This window comes from Balaenoptera borealis (assembly GCF_965194805.1).
Source record: "Balaenoptera borealis genome assembly, chromosome: 1".
NCBI lineage: Eukaryota > Metazoa > Chordata > Mammalia > Artiodactyla > Balaenopteridae > Balaenoptera > Balaenoptera borealis.
The window spans coordinates 50691649-50716424 of record NC_138860.1 but is presented as its reverse complement, the minus strand read 5'-3'; the positions used below and the strand labels follow the sequence as shown (position 1 = coordinate 50716424).

At 54.4% G+C, this 24776-nt stretch overlaps 1 protein-coding gene across 1 annotated transcript in view; it reads left to right on the top strand.

The window, feature by feature from the left end:
* The window catches only part of QSOX1 (quiescin sulfhydryl oxidase 1), a 39240-nt gene that overhangs the window by 12365 nt on the left and 2099 nt on the right, over nucleotides 1–24776 (top strand). The window contains 9 exon segments of the mRNA XM_082385337.1: nucleotides 5546–5591; nucleotides 6145–6247; nucleotides 8562–8652; nucleotides 11318–11463; nucleotides 13096–13230; nucleotides 15549–15678; nucleotides 19005–19127; nucleotides 19924–20071; nucleotides 23621–23800. Of these exon segments, the coding sequence (XP_082241463.1) occupies nucleotides 5546–5591; nucleotides 6145–6247; nucleotides 8562–8652; nucleotides 11318–11463; nucleotides 13096–13230; nucleotides 15549–15678; nucleotides 19005–19127; nucleotides 19924–20071; nucleotides 23621–23800 (1102 nt within the window).

The following is a 24776-nucleotide window of genomic DNA, read 5'->3' as shown; positions in this document are numbered from 1 at the left end:
TAGAGGCTGGAACCTCAGGGGTAGAGGCTTTGCCAGTGGGCTGCAGGAGCGCCCCTCAGTGGGTAACGGAATAGGACCCTTTTGTAACCAAAGGCCTGGCTGGGATCAAGATTACAGGAAGCAGCAGCATTGGGTGGGAGAGGACAGAAGTCTTCCCTTTGCAAGATTCTGAGGAGATAATTGACACGAGTTCAAATCCTGGCTCCCCTGCTTACTGTGACTCGGGAAGTCACTTAATGCCCTAGCCGCTGGCCTCAGTTTCTTTGTCTGAAAAATGGGATGATAATATCTACCTAATAGGATTGTTGCCAAGTATGAAATGAGGTCTTACGTGTGAGAGTGCCGAGACACTGTGGTATTAGCCGAAGTTCCATAAATGTTAGTTGTCCTCCTTCCTGTTGCCCTGTGGGCTCGTGGTAGCCCCTCTGTGATACCCCATTTGAGGCAGTCCATCCATCAACAGCTGTTGAGTGAATGTTTGCTCGGGGCACAGCACTGTGCTCATCATCGTGGAGAAGCCAGACCTGTAAGCCACGGCCAGAAACACAAGCGAGGCCGGCCAGAGAGGAAGGCGCTGCGCACAAGGGCACTCAGAGCTCCCAGCTAGTTGACAGGCAGGGAGTGATGTGTACACGGTGAATGCTGGGGGGTTTGCCTGGGGTCACTGAGTTCTTTCCTTCCCACATCAGAGAGGACTTCATGGGGGAGGAGGAGTTCCCGGAGGACGGAGACTTCTGAGTGGGTGGAGTTTGGCTGGGAGAGAAGAGGAATGCGGGCAGGATATGAGAGCAGAGGATGTGGATGGAACCCTGTGGGGAGTTGAGAAGGCTGGTCTGGCTGGAGCAGAGGCTCTTGTGCGGGGCTGAGGCAGGACCCCGGAAGGAGGGAGCCCAGGGATGGCAAGTCCTGAATTCAAGGCTGGGAGTGGGGAGTACCGTTTGGGCTGTTACTTTATGTGGCTCTTGTGAGATGTCAGGGAGGGGGACAGGACTCAGAGAGACATCTCCTGCCTCTCTCTGGAAAAAGGAGATAGGCCCCCCTCTCAGCAGTCACCTGCCCTCTGCCAGGTCTCTCCTCCACTGACGGTCCACAAGGTAGGAACGGTTAAGCTTGTGCGTCCTCGCAGGCTGACTGTAAGGTATTTGGAGGTCACTCTCCTTAAAACTTGTTTTGAAAGCTTGGATTCAGTGCCATTGATGGTCGCCACTGCAAAGCGTGCTTTCTGTTTAGCCTTATTTGGCCCCCAGGAAGGCAGTTGCTCCTGGATAGGTTGGTAAAGACGTGCCCAATGCCATCTGGTCACCTGCCTTTGGGGAGACAGGGAGGATTCCAGGGGCTCCACGGTTGGGGAGGGCAGAAGCTCCTGTGTCAAGTGTTGAGAGGAAAGGGACTGGGTGCTGACTGCTTCTGGAGGAAAGGAGACTCCCTGCTGGAGTCTTAATTGCCTGTTTCCAAGGAGTGGTGGCCCTTTCCCTTGGGTAGGGCACACGCCTCCAACAGCTGACTTAATAAGCATGCAGATTAATAAGAGGACAAAAATGTGCCCTGACTCGATTTTAATGTGATTTTTGCTCGAGCTTCCAAGCTGATCAAAGGGTAGAGATTCTCTGTTCAACTGAACAGATGTCCTTTGAGTGTTTCCATGTCCTAGACACTGTGCCAGGTACTGTGGGGCTTGCAGAGGTGAATAAGCTATAGTCCTGCCCTCCCAGGTGGGAGGTGGGTGGGTGGGAAGTTCGGGTTCAAGTCCATCGTAGCTGAAATGTAGGGAATGGGGGCGGGGCAGTGGGAGGTAAGTGTGGGTGGAGGCAGATCCTGGAAGGACTCGAACGCTCTGAGTTTGGACATTATTCCTTGGCAGTAGGGAGTCATGGAAGGGCTTTGAGGAAGAGGGACATGATCAGACCAGAATTGTCCCTTAGAAACCCAAACAAAGTGGCAGTGAGGGTGATGGCTCCATCATTTGAAAAAATGGAGCATATGACCATTTCTGAGGGCATGAGGTGGGGACAGGTAGAGACAGTTGTAGTGGTCCAGGAAGTAGGTGGTAGGCCCTGGTCTCAAGGACTGTAGAAGAGGTATCACAAAGGTCAAGTTCACAGACCACAGGCGTTGTGGGAGAGGGAGATGCTGGTCTGGGTGATGGGGAGGAGGATGATCACTGGGTGAGATAAGGAACATGGGTGGAGAAACAGGTTGTGTGAGGGGTGACTCAGTCTTGGAGAGTGTGTGTGTATTGGGGGAGGGGTGCCCTGACACCTGGAAGAAACAGAAGTTAAGACAGGTGAGGACCTGAGACAGGGTTCAGGTCACAAACCATTTGGACAAGGTAGATGACATCAGCAAGGGAGACAAACAATGGGTTGGTTTGTCCATTCACCCGTTTATTCACTCATTCATTCAAAAGCATAGCTTGAGCCCCTCATTTGTGACAGAGCCTCCCAGCGCTTTTTAAACAGAAGAGTGCCATGATCCGACGCATGGTTGGAGGAGAAACTGGGGCCAGGAGATGGCACAGGAGAGGAGTCCAGAGCAAGGCTGGGACAAGGGCGAGGGGAAGGCTATGAAGGTGGCCTTGAAGGCCTGGGCAGTGTCAGAAACACCAAGGGAGGGTGGTGACATGAAGGCAAAGAAGGAGAGTGTCAGGAATATGTGGCACAAAAAAAACGCTGGCCAAGGGGGGAGAAACGGGCAGTGATAGCATCAGATACTGCAGAGAGAGCAGGAAGGGCTGGAAGGTCATTGGACCAGCCAAAGAGAAGGTCAGCTGAGCTTTCCTGGAGTGGTCCCAGCTGAGTGGTGGGGGCATGAGCCATAGCCAGCTTTGCGGGAAGGAAGAGGACTGAGGGCAGACACTGTTTTGAGAAATTTGGTGGCACCGGGAAATGGGACATGCAGCAACTGCAGAAGCCTCTATTCCCATCCTCCATCCCTTCGTGTCCTTTTTTTTTTTTTTTTTTTTAACTTTAGGAGGATCTGAACCTGTTTGCAGGCATAGGGAAGGAGCTGGTAGACAAGGGGAAAGATGAAAGAGAGATTAACTGATAGGAAAAAGTTCCTCTAGAGTGTGAGGTATGGGAAGCAGCCCTCAGGTGGTGACATTGTTCTGGAAGGTGGCTGGGAAGCTTCTGGGGACAGAAGGGAAGGCTGCGTGACTGAAGTAACTGGAGAGAGGAGGGGGCCTTCCCTGTAGCCCTGCACCTCATGGAGGAGGGGAGCTCTTGGAATTCCTGCACTCCCCTATTGCAGGCTCCTGTCTGACTCCCCACTGCCCATGGCTGGGGCCTTCAGAAGGCTCAGCTGGGGTCTGGGGAGGCTGCCCTTTGATGGAAGTAATGCCAGCCCCTTTTTAAAAAAAATTTTATTTATTTATTTAATTTATTTATTTTTGCTGTGTTGGGTCTTCATTTCTGAGCGAGGGCTTTCTCTAGTTGCGGCAAGTGGGGGCCACTCTTCATCGCGGTGCATGGGCCTCTCACTATCGCGGCCTCTCTTGTTGCGGAGCACAGGCTCCAGACGCGCAGGCTCAGTCATTGTGGCTCACGGGCCTAGTTGCTCCGCGGCATGTGAGATCTTCCCAGCCCAGGGCTCGAACCCGTGTCCCCTGCATTGGCAGGCAGACTCTCAACCGCTGCGCCACCAGGGAAGCCCCCAGCCCCTTTTCATAAGGCACCTGCTCAGATCTTGGAGACCTGATGGTTGAAGAAGAGTCCACCACACTACTTTACAGTAGCTGACAATAACAACTGTAGCCATGGAGAGCCACATGGCTTAAGGCGTCAAGATGTCAGTCATGTTTTTATGCCTATGGAAGCAAGTTGAAGTCTATTCTGTCTGTACAAGGGTGCCGTCACTGTGAATAACTGCAGCTGGGTTATTACTTGTGAGCAAACCAAACCCCAAATAGGTGTGTCTTTTATTTTGTTCCTGAGAAACAGTGTCAGCCCATAAATGCCTTAACATGCTTTATCTACTTGATTTCATGTCACAGTCCTAGAAAACTGTGCTCGTTTTTACAAGCATAAGGATAGCATATAATTTTATTAATTCAAAATGTATTCAGTGACTGCGAAGAATACTATTATGAATATATGTGGCATGTGTCAGTGGCTGGTTTTCACCCAGAATAAAAGTTTGTATTAATGCTCTAAGTAGAGAATAAAACAAGGTCCAGGTGAAGTCAGCAGGAATGGGAGAAGGTTGCAGGTGGGGAGAGATGGACGGCTTCTCTGCATCTTTGTTGTTCATGTGGGAGAGGGGGGCAGGTGGCCTCCAGATTTCAGTTTTCTGCCTACAAGTGGCTAGAAATGACAGATATAGCTGATCAATGTTTCCTAGTGTTTCAAAGGAACAAGGGAAGGGGCTGATGACGATATAGTTACAATGTTAACATTTATTGATTTCTTACTGTGTGCACCAGGTACGGTGCTAAGCACTTTGGATGTATTGTCATTGAATCCTCGCAGCAGTTCTCCAAGGTAGATGGTGTCGTCCTCATCTTAAAGATGAGAAGGTTCAGAGAGGTTAATAGAGTGCCCAAGGTCACACAGCAAGAGCATAGCAGAGCCAGGCCTTGAGCCCAGGTCTGGTAGACCTGAGGGCCTGCACTCAGCCACCAGCTTGGGATAAGGCCGAGCAGCTGTGCTACTCGGCAGAGGCCCAAGGTGGCTACAAGTAGCCCCGAGGTTAGGGACCTCAAGAAGAGGCCTCTTCCCAGACTGCAGGCTCTTCCCCGGGCAGTTAAGTGGCCATCTGTCAGGACAGCTGAACTCTGTTACCTTCTGAGCCCAGGAGAGCACAAGCCAGAGTTCTGGCAGCTCTCCCACCGCTTAGACAGGAGCTCAAGTTCTAAGGAGTTGTCCTCTGTTCTCTCTGTCCTCTCTCCCAAGGAGGCAACAGACTGGGCCTGGGTGTCATGTACATGGGGAGAGAGTTAAACTGGCCTGTCTGTAATAAGGCTTGTTTCTTCAGGGGCTCAAGCCCACCCCTCAGTAGAACCAAACTGGTGACCCCTCCCTTCTGGAGTGTCTGCTGAGTCAGGCTGGGAGTCCTCGGTGGCCAGAGACACAAGCCTCGCTGCCTTTTTCCAAGATAAGGAACCAGGACAGATCGCCTCAGAGAGCAGCTAACGTTTTCCAGGGTGTGTGTGGGGGGTATGAAGTGACTTCACTTTATTTTTTCAGATGGGTCTGCATCACTTATTTATAGAGCAACTACTTTCTAGTCCCTATGTGCCGGGTCCCGGTGCTTCGTAGAAACAGAACCCCCTCAGCCAAGTGTCCGAGCTGCAGCTTCCCGGGGTGCTCCAGAGCTGTGAGGGCAGGGATCAGGTGCAGGACACCAGGGAGAGGAACCAGGGTCCTGCTCCAAGAGCAGAGACCTCCTGCTCTCATTTTACAGATGAAGAAACTGAGGCTCACAAAAGTCAAGTCGTTTCCCCAAAGTCACCCCGTTTAGTAAGCGGCTGGGTCTCAAACACAGACCCACCTGGCGCGGGTGCTGTGCTCTTAGCTACGCTGACTCTTTTCTGTGTGTTTGCTTCCAGTTCTTTAAGGCCTATTCCAAGACCGGCTCAGGAGCTACACTGTCAGGTGGGTGTCCCAGCTCGCGGGGTCTCACTGGCGCTGTCAGCGTCTTTCTCCCCCTCTTTCGCCTGGGCTTCTACTGGGGTGAAGAGAGCCCAGCAAGGTCTGCAGGGTGAGGAGGTCCCCAGTGAAAGCCAAATTTGTGTTTTCCTGGAAGTGTCGTTCCCAGCCAGCCTGGAAGATGCCTTTGGGAAAACAAGGCTGAAGAAGCCCTTCCATTTGGGCCCATCTGGGAAGCGGGGAGGGTCCCATGTTCCCAGAATAGCCCTTCGTGTCAAAGTAGGGTTGACATCCAGAGGGGCAGCCAGATAGCGTGGGGAGGGCCCTCGGGGCCCAGGTCTGAGGGACTCTCTCCTGCCCTGAGGGATGGGTCCCCCTGCCATGCTTAGGACCACAGGGGTGGGGTGCACCACCCCCCCATACAGAGAGGGATGAGATGCGCTCTGTTTTGCTCAGCTCGTGCCCTGGGCCCTTTGCTTCCATGAGGCAAGCTGACAAGGGCACTGGGATTTATTCTCCTCTCTTCACGCCCCTTGCCTGTGTCCATCTTCATTTACAGCGGCTGGTGCTGATGTGCAGGCGCTGCGGGAGAGGCTCATTGACGCCCTGGAGTCCCATAGTGACACGTGGCCCTCCTTCTGTCCCCCACTGAAGCCTGCCAGGTATTTGGGGCTGGGGCAGACCCAGGGCAGTGTGGCAGGATGGCAGGCCGGGGACCGGGCTGCTTCTTCCTGTTGCCTGAGCGGTGGACACTCCAGTGGACCGGAGCCCAGAGCTGTCTGGAGCAGCTGGTGGAGGGCTTCCCATTGCTGGAGGTCCTACCCGAGGAGCCCTGACTTCCTGGGGCTGACAGGGATGCAACGGCCCATCCCACCCGGTGGGAAGGAAAAGACGGGCGGGGTTCTCCAGGTCATACCTGCTGCTACTTCTCAGAACCTGGAATGTCGGAGGGATGCAGCTGGATTGCACATGATCTAACCCAGGGAGGGTCCCTGAGAGGGTGGGCGTGGGGAGGAAAAAGGGAGACCAGATGCCGTTTAGAGGAAAGAGGATGGACTGAGAAGCACAAAGCCCTGTAAAATGAAGGTGCTCATTTCCTGAGCCATGGCTGTGACTGGGGCATGGGGAGGTGACTCCGCTCCCTGTGCTGCAGAGCGTCAGGTGGCTGGTATCCCATATCTACCTGCCAGGCAGCCTTCCAGGATCGCCTCTGTTCTAGGAAATCAGGATAACGAGGTGCACGGCGTCTCACTCTAACTCTCCCACAGAGGGAAACAGGTAGATTGAAAACACGAGGTGTCCTGCCCTTCTGGACGAGAACTCCGGATAGGAGAAAGCCCACCTTAAGGGGCCGAGAAGGAGCAAATCCAAGTACCAGCTGGGGCTGCTAGAGGGAGCCCAGCCACAGAACACAGTGAAGGTTCCAGATGCTGAGAAGGCCTCAGGAGGCAAACACTGGGGCTTCAGCGCCCACCCTAAGTCTGCTGGTGTCTGGAAAGCTGAGGCCCTGCTGAGGGACTGTGTTTCCAAGTGTCAGTTGGTGTTGAATCCAACTCACAATGATTCTTTTATCATCTTTCCCAATTCTCCATCCTCCCAGAGGGCCTCATGGAGCCCCTGGACTGAGTATATGGTCTTGGTTTGGGGTTCCACAGCCAGACCCCATCTCTCCAGGAAACACCTCACTCCTTCTTCCATTTCTCAATGATCGTGTCTCTGCCTCTCTCTCTTTCTTACACCCACCCTCCCTCATGGTGCCTTTTCAGCCCAGAAGATCTCAAAAGCAACCAGCCAGGTAAACCTGCCAGCCTCTCTCAAAGTGATCCTTCTAGAGAGCTTTAGGGAGGAGTTGGGGACCTGTGGTGGAAGGTGGGCTGCCTCTTCCAGAGGTGTGAGCGGGAATGGACGGGATGGGGGCGAGTTACATGGTCAGCCGCCTGTGGGCTCGCTCTTCTGCCAGCCTTGGGGAGGTCTGGGGAAGTTGCCTGAGAGGCCACTTGCTACCACCCCAGGGGCTGTCAGTGACCATCCGCCCACTGGGGTACACTCTGGCCCCCACCTCTCTGGCATGGCGTTTGTACTGTTGCTGGGCTGGGCTCCATTGGCCCCATGTTGCGCCTTCTGTTTGGAGGTAACCACTGCCACATCATTGGATCTGGAGGAGGGAAATAGGTCATCAGGTTGGGGACAAAAGTAGATGCTGTTGTCTCCTGTTACATGGCTGATGATGTTCTGCTTTTAATTGAAATAAGGGAACAAATCATTTTTGTATCATGCAAATTGTTTTCTACTGAAACTCTGCGTTTTTAAAACAGCTTGTATCTTAATTCTTTGATTTGGGGGGAATAATAAGATTTGCCTTCTTATTAATTTCCACCTTTGTCCTGGGGCCCTAGTTTCCTCGTTTTAAAATAAGGAGGTTAAAATCTTAAAATAAGATTAGATAGCTTCTAAGATCTCCTGTACCCAGGACTTTCTGATTCTTTAGTTCCTTTTGTATGCCTGCCCCAGGAGTAGACAAAGCACATCTCCCAGTTGGTAGTGACTTAGCACAGATCAAGGCTTGTGTCTGATGGGTAGTAAACACTAGCTTCTCAGGGGACCAATAAAAACTGCCCTCTAAGCCTGGGCCTTACCCAGAGCATAGAAACACCTGGACTCAAAGCGTGCCTCCCCCGGTCTCCTCCTCAGAATGCCCGTATGCACTCCTGACTCTGAAAAAACAACCCAAATAGGTGGGTGAAGTGAAGAACCAGGTTTCGGTAATAGGCAGAGAGAGTCTTTTGAGACTCAAGGTTTGGTTTACTCCCACTGGAGGGCTGGCATGGAGAGACTTCCTCGAAGTCTTGTGTGCAAACAGAGAAGGAGGTGTGTCTGGCCGCACTCACGGTACTGGGTCAGCCACGTCTGCTGTCGCCGGCAGTTTTGCTTTCTTCCCACCACAGAGAGAGTGACTGCCAGCGTTGTCTATTGCAGGCTGGAGGAGATTACTGGATTCTTTGCAAGAAACGATGAAGAGTACCTGGCGCTGATCTTTGAAAGGGAAGGCTCCTACCTGGGTAGAGAGGTGAGCTGCCTGCAGGGTCCCACAGCTCCTGCATAGCCCCTGGGAGAGAGCCAAGAGCAGGGCTGTTCCTGTGCACTTCTTAGCCCAGCACTGGCCTGACCCCTGCTGGGGGAAACGGGAAGTGTAGGAGCTGGACCTTTCTGTTTAAAGCCTTTATGTCCGCTTGGATCTTCCTCGTGGAAACTGAGAATGATAACACCTGCTATTTATTGAGCATTGCACTAGATTGCTGACACACGTAGTTGCTGATCTTTCTAATTAACGAAGATGGTCAAATAACAGGTCGAAGATCACACAGCCAGTGAATTGGTAGAGCAGGACTTCAAATCAGGTCTGTCTGCCTCCAAAGCTTGTGTTATTTCCACACTACCCCGCCCCCAAAGAATTGGAGTTAAAAATCTTGGGGGGAGGGAACATCAGAGAGCCTCTAGTCCCTCTTGAGGAAATGGGGTCCCTTCCCAGGTGAAGCAGATCACAGAATCAGGCGAGTTGGAATCTCCACTCCATCACTTATGTGCCGTGTCTGTGATCATGTTACTCAACTTTCTTGAGCTTCGTTTCCCTGCCTTTGAAGTGGTGACAGTTACCTTTTTTCAGAGTATGGTTGGGAACATCAAGTGAGGCGGTTTAGAGGAAGAACCTGGATGAGTAACTGGCACAGAGTACGTGCTTTATAAAGGTCCATCCCCGGCCTGATGCAGAGTCTGGCGTTCCACTGCTGCCTCATGGACTTTGCAGGCCACTGGGCTTTTCCCAGATGCAGAGGTGGGACGGGCCGGTGCCTGGGAGAAGTTCCAAGGCAGTGCAAGGAGACAGAGAGAGAGGGGATGAAATTAAACACCACTGTTGACTCTGAATGGTTTTCCTCCTGAAACTCACGAAGCACAGTTGAGCTCTCTGAGCTGTCTCCAGACCTCTCAGCCCCGAGAGGGGAAGCATGGAGGTGGGATGGGCAGGGAGCTTTGCTGAAGGAGTGCCTGACCCTTCTGGTCCCATTCCAGGCCTGGGGTCATGCCTGTACAGGTGACTGATAAATGTTCATTGGAATCAGCTCTTCCTCCTATGCTCCCCCATTCCCCTAGTAACCAAGGGCAGTGGTCCCGTGTCCATGCAGAGGTGCCCAGGGATGGTTAGTTTGAGAGGCAGGAGGGCACAGTGGCCAAGAGCCCCAGCTCTGGAGGCAGATCACCCTGGGATTTACAGCCCAGCTCAGGCGCTTGCTACATATGTGACCTAATCACATGATTTCACTGCTGAGCTTCGGTTTTTGCGTCTACTGTACGATAGGAGTTTTATTTTTTAAAGAAATACTTACGTACATAACTACTAGTCATTGTTAGAAGCACTTTTATAAAATTAACCCGTTCAGTCTTCTTAACAGCCCTTGGAGGTGGGTATTGTTATTACAATTTTGCAAGTAAGGAAGTTGAGTCAGGGAGAGGTTTAGTCTGAGGGGGCAGGATTTAAACCCAAGCAGCCATGGTATACTGCACCACCTGGCTTGGTCTCCTAGTAATTGTTCCTATTTCATAGTATTATTTTGAAGATTAAATGAAGCAATCTATATACAGAACATAATACCTATTCAATAAATATTACCTAACAGTATATTTCTCCTTCTTAATTCTTTCTAAAAATAAAATCGTCACGTCTAAGTATGTTTTTCCAATTTGGAATATAGACAGAAAGTCTTACAAATATCAGAACAAAACTGAAACCACTTTTTTTTTCTTCCAAATATCAGATACATACATTTTTTTAATTTATTTTTTTTATTGGGGTATAGTTGCTTTACAATGTTGTGTTAGTTTCTGCTGTACAGCGAAGTGAATCAGCTGTATGTATACATATATCCCCTCTTTTTTGGATTTCCTTCCCATTTAGGTCACCACAGAGCACTGAGTAGAGTTCCCTGTGCTATACAGTAGGTTCTCATTAGTTATCTATTTTATACATATTAGGGTATATATGTCAGTCCCAATCTCTCAGTTCATCCCACCCTCCCCTTCCCCCACTTGGTGTCCATATGTTTATTCTCTACATCTGTGTCTCTATTTCTGCCTTGCAAACAGGTTCATCTGCACCATTTTTCTAGATTCCACATATATACATTAATATACAACATTTGTTTTTCTCTTTCTGACTTACTTCACTCTGTATGACAGTCTCTAGGTCCATCCACGTCTCTACAACTAACCCAATTTCGTTCCTTTTTCTGGTTGAGTAATAGTCCATTGTGTATATGTACCACATCTGCTTTATCCATTTGTCTGTCAATGGGCATGTAGGTTGCGTCCATGACCTGGCTATTGTAAGTAGTGCTGCAGTGAACATTGGGGTGCATGTGTGCTTTTGAATTTTGGAAACCACATCTTTTTATGCCTTTTACAAATTGTTCTCATTGGAAAGAAAATTACATCAAATTGGAACTGTCCTCAAAAATTCAAGATGTGTGGTCTGCACCGTTCCCGAGCAGGCAGCGTTTGCACTCCTTACAGCGGGGCAAACGTGGTTGGCGGCAGGAGAATCTCACTCGTCACGATAGTCTACTCTTGGAAAGGTTTCGAGTCTGGCTAGAGCACAGCTGCCACCCAGGTGCCTGCCCAGGCCTTCCCTCTGTCCAGTGGCTTGGCCTACCCCTGCAAGTGTCTCACTGTCTCTGCAGGTGACTCTGGACATGTCCCAGCGCCGGGGCATAGTGGTGCGCAGGGTCCTGAACACAGATCATGACGTGGTGAACGAGTTTGGTGTCACCGACTTCCCATCGTGCTACCTGCTGTTTCGGAATGGCTCTTTCTTCCGGGTCCCCACGTGAGTGTCTCTCTGCCCCCTCTCTCCCCGCTCCCTGTGCTCCTCCTTTCTCCTGCCTCGAGAGGCTGCAAACCTTTCACAGGGGCTGACAGTTTCTTTCTCCTGTGAGTCTTCTGAGGAGTCCGTGGGCACCCTCTGCAGGAGAAGCAGATCTCTGCCTATGGTGGGTGGGGTGGTGGGCATGCTACAGCCAGGAGTCCGGGCCCAGAACGCTGCCCCCAGCTCAGTAGTTCAGCCTCAGGTCCCCGGCGCACTCAGCACCCAGCGTTGGCGCTTCTGCCCCATCCCCACCGCGGCCCTGGCCCTATTCCCCATCCTCCTCTCTTCACAGACAGACTCGTTGGCAGTCTGCAGGCCTGGCAAGCACTCAGATACGCCTGACCCTCCCTCCCTTTGGTTTTCTAATTGCAGAAAAGTTCATTAGGAGCCAGACAATAGCCGGTTCCGAAATGCCAAGAGAGAACAATCAGGCCAGCCGTAGCCCCTCTGTCAGGCTCCCGCCGCTGAATGGCGCCAGATGGTGCCTCAGTGCCCTCCCTGGGCAGATGATTGATGTCCACCCGGCCCTGCAGGCAGGAGTGCGAGGGCCAGGGAGACCAAGGCTGGCCTGAGATGTCCAGTGAGCCGCTCCTCAGGGCCATTAGTGCCATCCTGCACCAGGGCTGGGCAGCGCGGCCACCCGCCCTCACCCGGCCCCAGTCACCTGGCAGCACTGGGCCAGGCCTCGTCAGAGAGCACCGTCGGGGGGTGGTGGTGGGGGAGGCAGCACGATGGCCGCGGGGACAGGGAGGGGCAGGAAGTGCCAGTCCTGGTGGGGAGCGGAGGCATTGTTTCCTCTCTCGGAGTTGGTGGAGGGGAAAATTGTTTGTGACGACGCTGCTTCTGAGCCATCTGCTTGTCGGTAAACATTGGGCCGGGACAGTGGAGTGGAAAGCAGTGCTTCCCGGTGCCAGGTCCCCTGGGGTGTCCCATCACGCTGCTGGTCTTCACATCCCTCCCTCCAGGGGCCTTGACCAGGAGACGCCGCCTGCCCCTTGAGGACTCCTCTTTATGAGACGAGAGAGAGAAATCAAAAGGATTGTCAGAATTTTCGTGGTTTGGGGTCGTTGCTGCTATTTTTTAAAAATCATGTATCAAACTCCCTTGACCTCCCTGGGGAGTAATGTCACCTCTGGTACCTTGGAGCAAGCTTGTGAGCTTCCCTGAGGCCACGTGCCACTTTGTAGCTTTGGTCTCTGGGGAGGGTCGTCAAACCCACCATCCGGTCCGTGGCCAGAAAGAGCACTGTCCCCAGAGGGCCCTCCTCCTCCCCCCTAAGGTGCCCTGTCTCCCCACCTCTCCGAGGCAGGTTGAGGAATTCACGGGCCCAGCCGCTTTTCCAGGTGGGATTTTGACTTAAGACTGGTGTCAGAGAGGCTTTCCACAGCGTGAGCAGTGAATAGAAAGGTTAACGTGAGGCAGGGGTGCCCCAATTTTTACCTCACTGAGGATAAGACCGAACCAGGTTCAAGTATTTCTGAATAAACATTCCTGCCAGGTGAGCCACCCGCCTCCTCTCCTGCCGTGAGTTAGCTCTGGGGTTTTGTTCCTCCATGCTCACTGCCTCTCCCCCACGGTTCCCTTCCCTCACAGGCTTATGGAATCCAGGTTCTTCTACACCAAGTACCTGCGGAGGTTCTCCAGGGACACCAGCGAGGCTGTCCCCACCACACCTGCGCGGAACACCTCTAGCACCGTAGCCCCTACCATGTGGAAAGTTGCAGATCCGTAAGGCCACGCCTGGTCCTCCTCATCCCTTCCCTTCCCCACCCTCTCTTCTAATCACAGACACCCCCCTTCCTTCCACACTCTGTTCCTTGTCACAAGCTTGGCACGCGTCATCCTGAGCCCAGACCCCCCGAGGGCTGGCCTTGGCCTATGGGGGCCCCCGGCCGCTGGCCACGAACAGGAGAGTCTTAAATATGCAGAGGCGGCAGCGCACAGGAGAGTCTTAAATATGCAGAGGCGGCAGCGTCTGCTGACTGTATTCTTCATGATGGAATGCATACTTTCCGATGCCCACATTCTTTAAGCTTAACTCTATTCAAGACCAAGTAGAATCAGCTTGGAAGGATAATCTGCAGCCTCCAAAACAACTTCCCACCCAAGCATTTATTGCTTCAGCACAGATTTTTGAGTTCCTGCTATGTGCTAGGCACCATAAATGCCGATTGTGCAGGGCAGATGCAAGCCCTGCCCAGAGTTTACAGTCCCTTCGCAGCATCCCTTCTAGGAAGGCACTCGACCTCACTTGAATGCCTCTGGTGTCGGGGAGCTCACTACTTTTCAAGATAGCCAGTGTCATCGTGCACAGTTGTAAGCACGAGGTAACTGTTCTCTCTGAGGCTCCTTGGCTCTGCCCTGGTGGTAGAATTTCTGCTTGTTGGGCAGGGAGATGGGGCCGTAGACCTCTTGCTCTGGCCCCCAGCATGGTACCACGTGGAAATGGCTGACCAGGAAGCTCAGAGCTGAGTCCAGAGGGCGGCTTCCACAAGGGGGCTGCACGAGAGAACTGGGGGCAGGGTCACTGGATTTCGGGAAGGATTTTGCATCCCAACATGAGAGACTCTAAGGGTGGAAAGTGCTAGTGGAGAGGTTTTTAGTAAATCAGGTGGGAAGGAAAGAGAAAGTAAGAGGTGGGAATGTTCATTATAATCATTCAAATTATGATTATTCAGATCATTCAAATTGCTATTATGGCTGACACTTCTAGTCTTATGTGCCAGACTCTGCTGGGCACTTGCGTCCATTATCTCCTTTAGTCAGGGGGCCACTCCTTGAGGCAGAACACAGGAACGGAGAGGTAAACTGAGGCCCCAGGACACGGAAGTGGAGCAGAGGGAGGGGACTTTGGCACGAGGGTAAAGCGCAGGTGCCCACAGTGCTCACCCCGTCAGCTGACCTTGTTGGCTTCCCACCACCTCAGGAGGCAGGTGGGGCAGGAGTCCATTTTACAGGTGAGATCACTGAGGCCGGAGAGGTGGGTTGAGTTGCCCAAGCTCCCGGAGCTAGCCCACCATAGAAGGAGGCAAGAATCTAGGGGTCAGGAGGCAGGGCTAGAGAAGCAGCCCTTCCCTCAGGACCCTGAGCCCAGATCCCACGAGAGCGTGATGGGCACGGGGTGAGCAGCCAGCTTGGAGCCTGCAAGCCTTCCCCCAGGGCTGGGGTCAGCCCGAGAGGTGCGAGATGGAGCCCTGATGCCCAGGGTCTGGCAGCTGCAAGGACGTCAGCCAAAATAAATGTAAACCCCACTTCCCCTTCTCCCCAACCCCATTCTCAGCCTTGGCGGGCAGCCAAACCCTTGGTCTTTCGAAGAGCACCCAGCTTCTCGAGCCATGTTGTGTGGGTGCGCCCCTGTTGGTCTACTTGTCTGTCCCTAGGGATCTCTGTTCAGAACAGAGAATGAAGCTCAACCTTCTACTAGTGGCCTGGTAAAAACACCTTTAGTGAGTGATGGGAGAGGCTGGCCCGGGACCTGCAGAGGGGGAACCCTACTCTGTGCCAGGAGCTGCTGAGAGTTTTACACTTGTGCTTTTGTTTAATCCTCTCAGCAACCTACCTGTGAGCAAGTTATTACTATCCCCATCTTACAGATAAGGAATTGAGGCTCAGAGAAGTTAAGTAATTTGCCCAAGGTCACACAGGTAGTTACTGGCAGAGCCAAGTGCTAACTTATTTATTTTATTTTATTTTTGCTGAAGTATAGTCGATTTACAGTGCTGTGCCAATCTCTGCTGTACAGCAGAGTGACTCAGTTATACACAGACAGACATTCTTTTGCATTATGGTCTGTCACAGGATATTGAATATATTTCCCTCTGTTATGCAGTAGGACCTTGTTGTTTATCCATCCTATGTATAATAGTTTGCATCTTTTAACCCCAAACTCCCAATCCTGCCCTCCCCAACCCCAAGTGCTAACTCACAGGACTCTGTGACCATCAGTAGTGCCTCCTCTTCTCTCCCTTTGGCCCTGGGTGCCCCTCCCCAGCCCCTGCCCCATGGTTAATACCCTTTTCTCTCTCTGGCTCCCTCTGGGTCCTCAGCTCCAAGATCTACATGGCTGACCTGGAATCTGCACTGCACTACATCCTCCGGGTAGAAGTGGCCAAGTTCTCTGTCCTGGAGGGGCAGCGCCTGGTGGCCCTGAAAAAGTTCATGTCGGTGCTGGCCCAGGTGAGCAGGGCCCTGCCCTCCCTTGTCCGGCAGCCCCGCACCACACGGGATCAGTGCGCATCCCTGAAGCAGGCGCCGGGCCAGCCCCTCCCTCAGGAGCTCGTGGTCGGGCTGGACACCTGGACCCGCGTCTGTCCCAGTCTACCATGGGCGGCTACCCTGCGGTCTGCGCCCTCCTCCCGTCAGCCCCGTACCACCAGCGACAACCCCCTTCCCCAGCCCCACCCTGTGCAGGGGGGTGGGGGGGACCCAGGGCCTGATGCCCTGGGGATATTCCCAGCCAGCTCTGCCTGCCTGAGTCCTCCACCTCAGGCCGAGCCTGGAGTGTGGCCTCTCCCTCCCTGCCGTGGTCACTGGGAAAGCAGGGCCCGTGGACCCCAGTGAAGGAAAGAAGGCTTTTCTGAATCTCCTCTTTTCCCTCCCAGACTCTGGCCAAAGTCTGACGCAGCTCCCTGGCCTTAGCCGTGCGCCTTCCTTATTCCTTCGTAGTTTCCTGCCAGCATGGCTACTCCTCCAAGTGTAGCTCCTACTTCCTGAGGACCTGATGTGTGTCAGGCATTTAATCCTCTTAATCTCGCCGCAGGGTGGCAAGTGCTACCCCCATTTAAGAAGTACAGGTCACTCAGGTGATGTGCCTTAGGCCTCCTGTTAGGTGATGTCGTGGCCAGGATTTGAACTGGGGTCCCAGCTTCAGAGCCTGTGCCCTTTTCTCTGCCACGCTCCTTGCTCGCCTCTGAAGGTGAGATGCGGGCTGCCTCTTCCCTCTGCACCTGCCGCCTCCTCCCTCCCCGCATCCTTCTCTGCGGCTGCAGGTCCACCGCCAGTGCTGCCCTACTTACATCCCGAGGCTCTGGCTGCCGAGGACTTGCTGAGTCAGATGCGGGCTCTGGTCCCCCTCAGAGGCTGACTGCTGACTCAGCCACCCTCGGCCGCCCGGGAGCCAGGTCTGAGCCTCTCCTTCTGGCGCAGGTCTGCAGGCCGCTGGGACTACCTCTGGGGGTGGTCTCCTCACCAGTCCTGGCCTTCTGGTCCCCGTGGCTTAGTGACGGGCATCTGTGGTCACACCGAGGACCCTGTGAGGTGGCAAGTGCTTGTCACAGTGCTGTTCCCATCTAAGGCAAGACAGCTTTCAGCCCCTCTCAGATGTTCCACGCGGACTGGGCCCCTGTTCTTCCAGGGCCCCAGTCTGATAATAGAGCCTTTCCTCAGAGGCTCTGTGAGCCGCTTGGTCCTCAAGTTGCTGAGGCCCAGGGTGGCTGGCCCAGAGAATCAGAGGGGAAAAGTCCTCGAGTAGTTCTGTGTGCTGTCTTCCTGCCTGACACATGAGGCGGGACCCCAGGAAGCAGAGAGGTGGTCCCCTTACCCCCACCCCAGTCCAATCCACTTTGAAGAACTCATCCCAGGGGAATTGTTTATTGTGTGCTGCTTGCATCTCTCAGCTGGACTCAAAGCTGGTTTGGGTTTGGCTCCCAGTGGGACTGTTGCAGCCAGTGTGAGGGAAAAGAATGAGACCCAGGAAATGCCTGAGCGGGGCAGAGGCTTAAGCAGCACCCTCTCAGTGGTGCCCGCCGAGCTTCTGCCCTCAGCAATGCTGGAACTGAGTTTGGAGTGAAGGAGTCCTCCCTGCCAGAAGCCAGGGCCCTCAGAGAGGAAAGTGGAGGGCTGGGGGGCACGGGCTCGGGCATCTGGTGTGCAGCACAGCCCCTGGAGACTGCGGAGTATTCTGGCCCTACCCTTGCCTGGGTAGCTTTATCCTGAGTAGCAGTAATAGTAGCAGCTACCAGTTTCTTGAGCTCTGACAAGGTGTCAGACTCTGCAAGGTACTCCTTTGTGTTTTAGCTTATCTGCATTTCTCAGAACGGACTCCACGGGGTGGGTACTAGCATTATCCCATCACGGAGAGGGGAATGGAGGCCCAGAGGGGTAAAGCACCTTGCCCAAGGTCCTCCAGCCAGTGAGTGGCTGAGCTGAGATTTGCGCCTACGTCTCATCTAACCCACACCCTTATGCACTACGTGCGTGGAGCACTGAAAGTCTGAGTGAGCAGAGCTCACTCTGCCCGCTCAGCCTTAGGGACCTGTCAACTGTGAGTATGGCCAGTCGGGAGGCACTGCCCTGTGGCCCAGCCCGGGATCTCCCTGCTCCCTCACGGAAGCGGCTGGCAGGACCGGCCACTGGGTGGCGTGTGGTCACCAGGGTTTCCCTGCTCCCGGCGCAGGGTGACTCCCTGTAGTCCAGAGCCCCTTAATTCATCCTTCCTCCTGACACCGTGGCCTTAGAGGGCGTCATCCTTCCAAATCAGGACGATGGGTGAAGGTCAGTGAGAAACGCTGACTTGAAGCTGTAAATTTGTGTCGAGAGCCCAGAGGCCCGTGTGAGCTGACCAAGAGGGAGCGTGTCAAAGCACAGGATTCTTTCCGGCCACTTCTCCTGCTGGGGGACAGTGTCCAGCCTGGAGATAAGAATACGCCATGACTTTCTCAGAGGACTGGGTCCCTTGGCAGGTTTTTCTGTTTAGGGATCATTCTTGTCTCCAGCACCCTTCTTCTCACCAATGTTTTTCTTTGCTGTTTTTCCTCTTGAGTTTCTCTGTGTTGCCCTCTCGACCTGCCTCTTCGTGGTTTATCTGACCTGCTCTGCTACTGCAGCCCTCCCTCTCCCTCCTTCCCCCACCCTGGGTGTGTTCGTGCCTGTGCACACACAGGCGTCCATCCTCCTCCCTGGAGTCCTTGTGGTTTTAAAGTGCTGATACTAATCCGATTTGAGTTGACTTATTGTCAGAGTGGCTTTTCATGCTCCTCAGAGACTGTTGGGAGTTCCCATCAAGATTTGGATCTCGGCTCAAGCCCCTGCACTGCCTTGTCCCCGTTGGCAGCCCTTGGAATACAAATGAAAGGCCATTTGCCAGCCTCGCCCAGCTGGTCAGTTAGCGAGTCAGCTGCTCTATCAGAAGATGAGCTGAACAGAGGCCCGTGTGGCCCAGGGGTCCCAGCAGCCCTGGGCAGCGACACAGGAAGGTGCTCAGCCTTCCTCCCAGTGAGCGTGTGCTCGGGTCAGAACCGGAGCCTGCAGCCTGGAGAGGGGGCGGCCTTGAGGGCCTGGTCCCACTGAGCGCCTCTGCCCACCCCTCCCCCTCGCCTTCGCAGGTGCCCCAGAGCAAAGGTAGTGAGGACCCCACATGTGGGTGTTAGGCAGGATGTTTTCCTGGTGGTCTTGGAACATTCTAAAAAACTGCCTCGGCCCACTTCAGCCTGGCCCCCGGCCTTCCCCAGGACTGCGGAACTCTGGGGGAATTCTTTCTCACTCTCCCCTTATCGCTCCCATAGCACTTCCCTGGCCAGCCCTCGGTCCAGAACTTCCTGCATTCCATGAATGACTGGCTCAAGAAGCAGCAGAGGAAGAAAATTCCCTACGGTTTCTTTAAAGCTGCCCTGGACAGCAGGAAGGAGGTGAGTGTGGGAGGGCTAAGGAGGATCTCCACCTCATGCTCGATATCTATGGGAGTGGAAGGGCTTCACCCTGTCACTTCTGACCTCTGACCTCTGTCACCGACCTGCACTCAGGAGGGAGGCAGTGATCGTGGTCGGGTCCTTCCATTAGGAGCGAGTAAACTGCTGTTTATTGAACTCTCTCTGTACAGACCTCACTTAATCCCCACAGCATGAGCGGAAGGCAGATATTATCCCCATTTAGCAGATGAAGAAACAGAGGTCAAGTCAGTTGTCTAAGATCATACAGCCAGTAGGTGGTTGGGCTGGGATTTAGAACCAGTTGTGCGACCCCGGGGGTGAGAGAGCTTTTAAGTCCAGCCCTCTGCTGCCTCCCGGCATGCTGTGCTCCTCAGCACCGGTTCTGTCCAGGGGCAGCTTTCTGGGCTCCCGCTCTCACCACTGTTTGCAAAGGTGGGCACGTCAGCCAGGAGAGGTGCAGAACCTCACAGACGTGTGGGGTGTCAAAGCTTGACGGGACCTTAGAGATGACCCCCCTCGTTCTACAGAGGAGAGGCTAAGGCTAGAGTAACGATGTGACCTGGTCTGTGTCACGGGTTCTCAGACCTCCTGCTCCTTTGATGGGTGTCGCCAGTGGAAGGGAAATGCCACCTTCAAGATGATAAACTGAGAAAGGGACCACTTGTTCTGGGGCTCCGTGCTGACCTGGAGTCTTCTGCAAGTTGCTCTCGCCACTTCCCACGCCAACTCCTTTTTCTTCTCCACATATGCATTCGTGCTCGTATGTGTCCCTTAGGGTGCTGTGATTGCCGACAAGGTGAACTGGGTAGGCTGCCAAGGGAGTCAGTCGCATTTCCGCGGCTTTCCCTGCTCCCTGTGGGTCCTCTTCCACTTCCTGACCGTGGAGGCATCTCGGCAACATGTGGAGCACTCAGGAGAAACAGGTGAGTCTGGGCCTGTGCACCCCTTGTGCCTCCGCTGGCTCCCTGCTGCACGCCTGAATGTAGGGGAGTCCGCGTTTGCAGCTTGGAACCAGAGCGGGGAGGGCCCGGAGTAGCCACTCAGTCCTGCCCGCTGCCCCCGAGGTGGTGCCCCACAAACCGGCGTGAGGCTGCTCCCTGGCTTCCTTGTAGCCATAAGCCTGATTTATTTTTAGTCTTCACGAGAGAGTTCTGGTTCTATTTTTTATACTCCCATAAAGAAAAGAACTATGTCTATTTCACAATTTATGCGGCTGATACCGTAGACTCTGAACAATTTTACTGCACTTCCCACTGAAAAATCATTTTCTAGGGGAACCTGGGGAAGTACTTTTCCCCCTTTGCCCTGTTTCATCCCCAAACCGTGCAGCTGCTCTCCACGACCCACACTGCCCCACAGCCACACACAGCCACTGAACGGGTGGGCATCTAGCTCACTGAGGGGCCAGGCTGACGCCAGGCCCTGGCCCAGCCTGGAGGACACAAAGGAGGAAGAGGCAGTCCCTGCTCCCAGTGGACTGTGAGACAGGTGGGCCCAGGGGGAGAGCAGGATGTGTGGGTGGAAGAGAGGGAACGCTCCACGCCATCGGGAAGGGCGGGAGGAGGTAAGTGAGGGGGAACGATGGACAGGAGTCCCCGACAGAGGAGACGGCCTGCGCAGAGGCAGAGGGAACTGGGGGAGCTACCGGGTGTGCGGACAGCCAGCCAGCCTGTCGGCCCGGATTTACAGAGCGTCTCCAAAGAGCCGGGCCCTGCTCTAGGGGTGGGGTACAGCCGTGCATGCAGCGAGACGTCCCTGCCTCAAGGGGACAGTAGTCCAGTGGCAGGAGACAGACAGTAAACACACAGATCATTTCAGGTGTGATGGTGAGTCGGTGAAGAAGACAGAGCCAGGCGGTGGGGGAGAGGGGCTGGGGAGGGGATGCTGTGTTTAGACAGGGTGTCTGGCTGGGGGAGGCTTCTCGGAGGAGGCTGAGACCTGATTGGTGAGAGGGAAGCAGCGGTGGGACATCTGGGATGAGAGCCTCCCGGGCTGTCTGCTCAGGCTGCCATAACAAGGTGCTACACACTGGGTGGCTTAAACAACAGAAACGTATCTTCTTACAGTTCTGGAGGCTGGAAGTCCATGATGAAGACGTTGGCAGGGTTGGTTCTGCTGAGGCCTCTCCTTGGTTTTGTAGATGGCCATCTTCTCCCTGGGTCTTCCCATGGTCCTCAGTGGGTGTGTTCCTGACTGCGTCCAATTTCCTCTTCTTACAAGGACACCAGTCATATTGGATTAGGATGTACCCCAGTGATGTCATTCTCACTTAATCACCTCTTTAAAGACGCTGTGTCCAAATACAGTCACATTCTGAAGGATTCAGGGTTAGGACTTCAACATAAGAATTTTAGAGGACACAGTTCAGCCCATAACACAGGTCAAGGACTAGTAAGTGCAGGGAACAAGTCTGGTGTGTGTGCAGCACCAAAAGGAGGCCAGTGTGGCAGAGCCTGGGAGTGGGGGAAGCAGGAGAGGAGGTGGGCACTTGGAGGTCCTGGTGAGGGAGGGAGGTAGAGTTCAGTCTCTGCATTATGAGAATCTACTAGGGACCTTAAGCAGGGGAGTGATGCACACGTTCGGTGCTTTAGAGCGATTACTGGGTGGAGGGTGGGCTACAGCAGGGCAAGGGGGAGGCAGAGCAGCCAATTAGGAAGTTGTGGAACTTGTCCAGGAGACGTGGTGGTGGCCTAGACTAGAGTTGTAGGTGTGCACGTGGAAGAAGAGGTGGGCAGGTTTGGGACTATTTTAAAGGTAGAGCTGATAGGACTCAGTGACGGATTGGGTGAAGACTATGCAGGATCAAGGACTTTGGTCGGACCGTGGACTTGTTGGGCCTGAACGTCAGGTAGATGACGGTCCTATGAGCCGAGAAATGGGAAGGCTCAGGGCGGGGAGGGAGTGGATGGGGGAGGGTACACTTAGTGGTCTGTGCCTATTGGATCTCTGAATGGAGATGTAGACAGTTGAGTCTGCAGTTCTGGGGGGAGGTCCAGGATAGAGATACAAATCTTGTGGTCATTAGCATATAGACGGTAGTTAAGGACTGGAGGAGCCCATTAGTGGGTGGGCAGAGAAGAGTCCTGAGGCCTGAGCTCTGGGGCATTTGGCATCCAGACCTCTGCTAGGGAAGCAGGGGCCAACAAAGGAGACTAAGAAGGAGTGGCCATTGCAATTTCAAGAGATCCCCCAACATAAAGAGTTTCAAGAGCAAGGACATAGCCAAGTGGGGAGGTGGGGTGAGGCGAGGACCTTGCTGGCAAGAGCTGTTTCAGTGGATTAGTGGAGAGAAAGGCCTGGTTGGGTTGGGCTGAAGAGAGAAGAGCCGGGAAGAAGTTGGAGGTAATGGGGGAGTGATTGGGGTGTGACTGGGGTCAGAGAAGGAGTTTCTTCGTTGTAGTTCTTTTTTCTTGTCGGAAGGAGCCCATACAAGGGAGAAATTGATGATGCCATAACACAAGAAAATATTCCCAGGAGTGAAATCTTGGAGGAGGCTAGAGGGGTGAGGTCCAGAGCATGAGGCAGGCGGAGGAGGCGAGGATAGCTGCAGGGCAGGTGGTGAGTGGGTGACAGGGGTGGAAGCAGGAGCTGAGGGGGCTGAGGAGGTGAGAGGCAAGGCACAGCTTGGCGTGGGCACTGACGTTGCCAGAACCGAGGGCACGGGCAGTGGTGGTAAGTGGGACAGAGAGCAGGGTGCTGAAGTCCCAGCGCATGGAGGGGTCAGACTCGGAGATGGAGCTTTTAAAGGGCTGGGGGTTTCGCAGCAGGAAGGAGAGAGAGTTTGGAAGCAACCAGCAGCAGGGAGGGTACTTCCGCCACCTCCAGCCCTGAGTGTGGAAGACAGAGGGGTTTAAGGGGAGTGGGTTTGGGGGAGCAGTGGTATCTTTAGGGAGGAGCCCGTGTCAGAGCAAGAAGAGGTGGGGGGTATTCAGGGCCTGTGCTGTTGCCAGGCCAGAGAGCCCAGTGGGAGGAAGTGAGGGGGCTGGGGAGAAATGGAGACAAATTAGGGAGCGTTCAGAGCCAGATCGGGATGGGCTCTGGATGCAGCACGGCACGATGGGGAGTGAGTTGGAACAGGAAGCCTAAAGCAGGAGGGGCAGAGTAGGGGCCCACGGGGTGGGTGATGGGCACTCTGGCCCCTGCCTTCCTCTCCAGCCACGTCTCTAAGAGCCTGAGTGTCCTGACAATGCGTTTGGACTTTATCCTGAGTGTCCGTAAGTGATGAGGGCCTGGATAAGAGGCAGACAGGGGAGACTGAGGTTTACGAGTTTGGGAGGAGATGGGGTCAACTCTAACGTGACCCCTGGGAGGTGAAGTGGACAGGGAGACCTGGGCCCCTCACCAGGTGGGCTGGGGTGTGTGTTCCCCGTGCAGAGGCGACCACGGTGGGCCTGTGATGGGAACGGTCGTGTGGCCAGCAGGGGCAGGCAGCCGGAAGGGCCCCTGTGACTGGAGTCTCCTCTCCCCTGTAGCCAAGGCCCAGGAGGTCCTCCAGGCCATCCGGGGCTACGTTCGCTTCTTCTTTGGCTGCCGAGACTGCGCTGGCCACTTTGAGCAGATGGCCACTGCCTCCATGCAGCGGGTGGGGAGTCTGAACAACGCCGTGCTCTGGTTCTGGTCTAGCCACAACAAGGTCAACGCTCGCCTCGCAGGTAAGGAAGGGCTGCCTCCAAGGCTGGAGTCACCTGCAGAGGGAGGATGAGGCGGGGGAGCTTTGGAGTCTGGGACCAGAGGCAGGAGACGGGACCTTCATTGTCCTCTAGGTTACACCCCGTGTTTCATGGTGCTTCTCAGCACCCAGAGCCCTTTCACATGCTCTACCAGCCCTGCTGATGTACGTCAGTATCATTAGACCTATTCTCTAGATGAGGAAACTCAGGCTTTGGCACCGTGAGACCCTGGTCTTCCGATGCCATTGCTCACTCTCTTGCCCACACCAGGGCCCCTCCCTCTGGCCTGTTGGGGTCCCTTTCCTGCCTCGCATGTCCTGCTTTCAGGCTCTTGGCCCCTTACTCAAACCAACAGAGAGGAGAGAGCTGGGCCTCTCCCCGCCCTGGGAGGGGTATAACGATAAAATGTACTTGAAAAGAAAATCCTGGTCCTTCCTAGAGAAACCAGGGACCGATTCTCACCGGGGAGGCCTTGTCTTCTGAATATACCTCGTTTACAGTGTTTTCTATTCCCCGTGCACAGGAGTCAGATGGGTCCAACAGGCAAAAGCATTAAACTCCAGCGGTGACCAGAAGCTGGTGGCTGGGGAGGGAGCCACCTGTGGACGGAGCCTGGGCTTGTCTGTGGGGAGAGAGGAAGTGCATTTGGCTGGGACAGACCTCCCAGGGGCGGGAGGTGGGGGGTGAGGCCTGGGGCGGGGCCAAGGTCAAAGGAGCCCCTGGAGCAGGTGGCTGTGCAGGCCGCTGCACTTGGTCTGCGTCTCCTGGGACCTCCTGGTGGACTTCAACAGAAGACACGTGCCCCTCTCTCCTCCCACCCCCGCTTCTCTCCCTGCCCCTGCCCCGCCCCTGCCACCAAATGCTCATTTGACCCTCCAGCCTCATGACCTGCAGGCTCCTGGCTTCTCTGGGGGCCCAGCTGCTGCTGGAGGGCCAGGAGCCCATGCCTCTCCCTGAG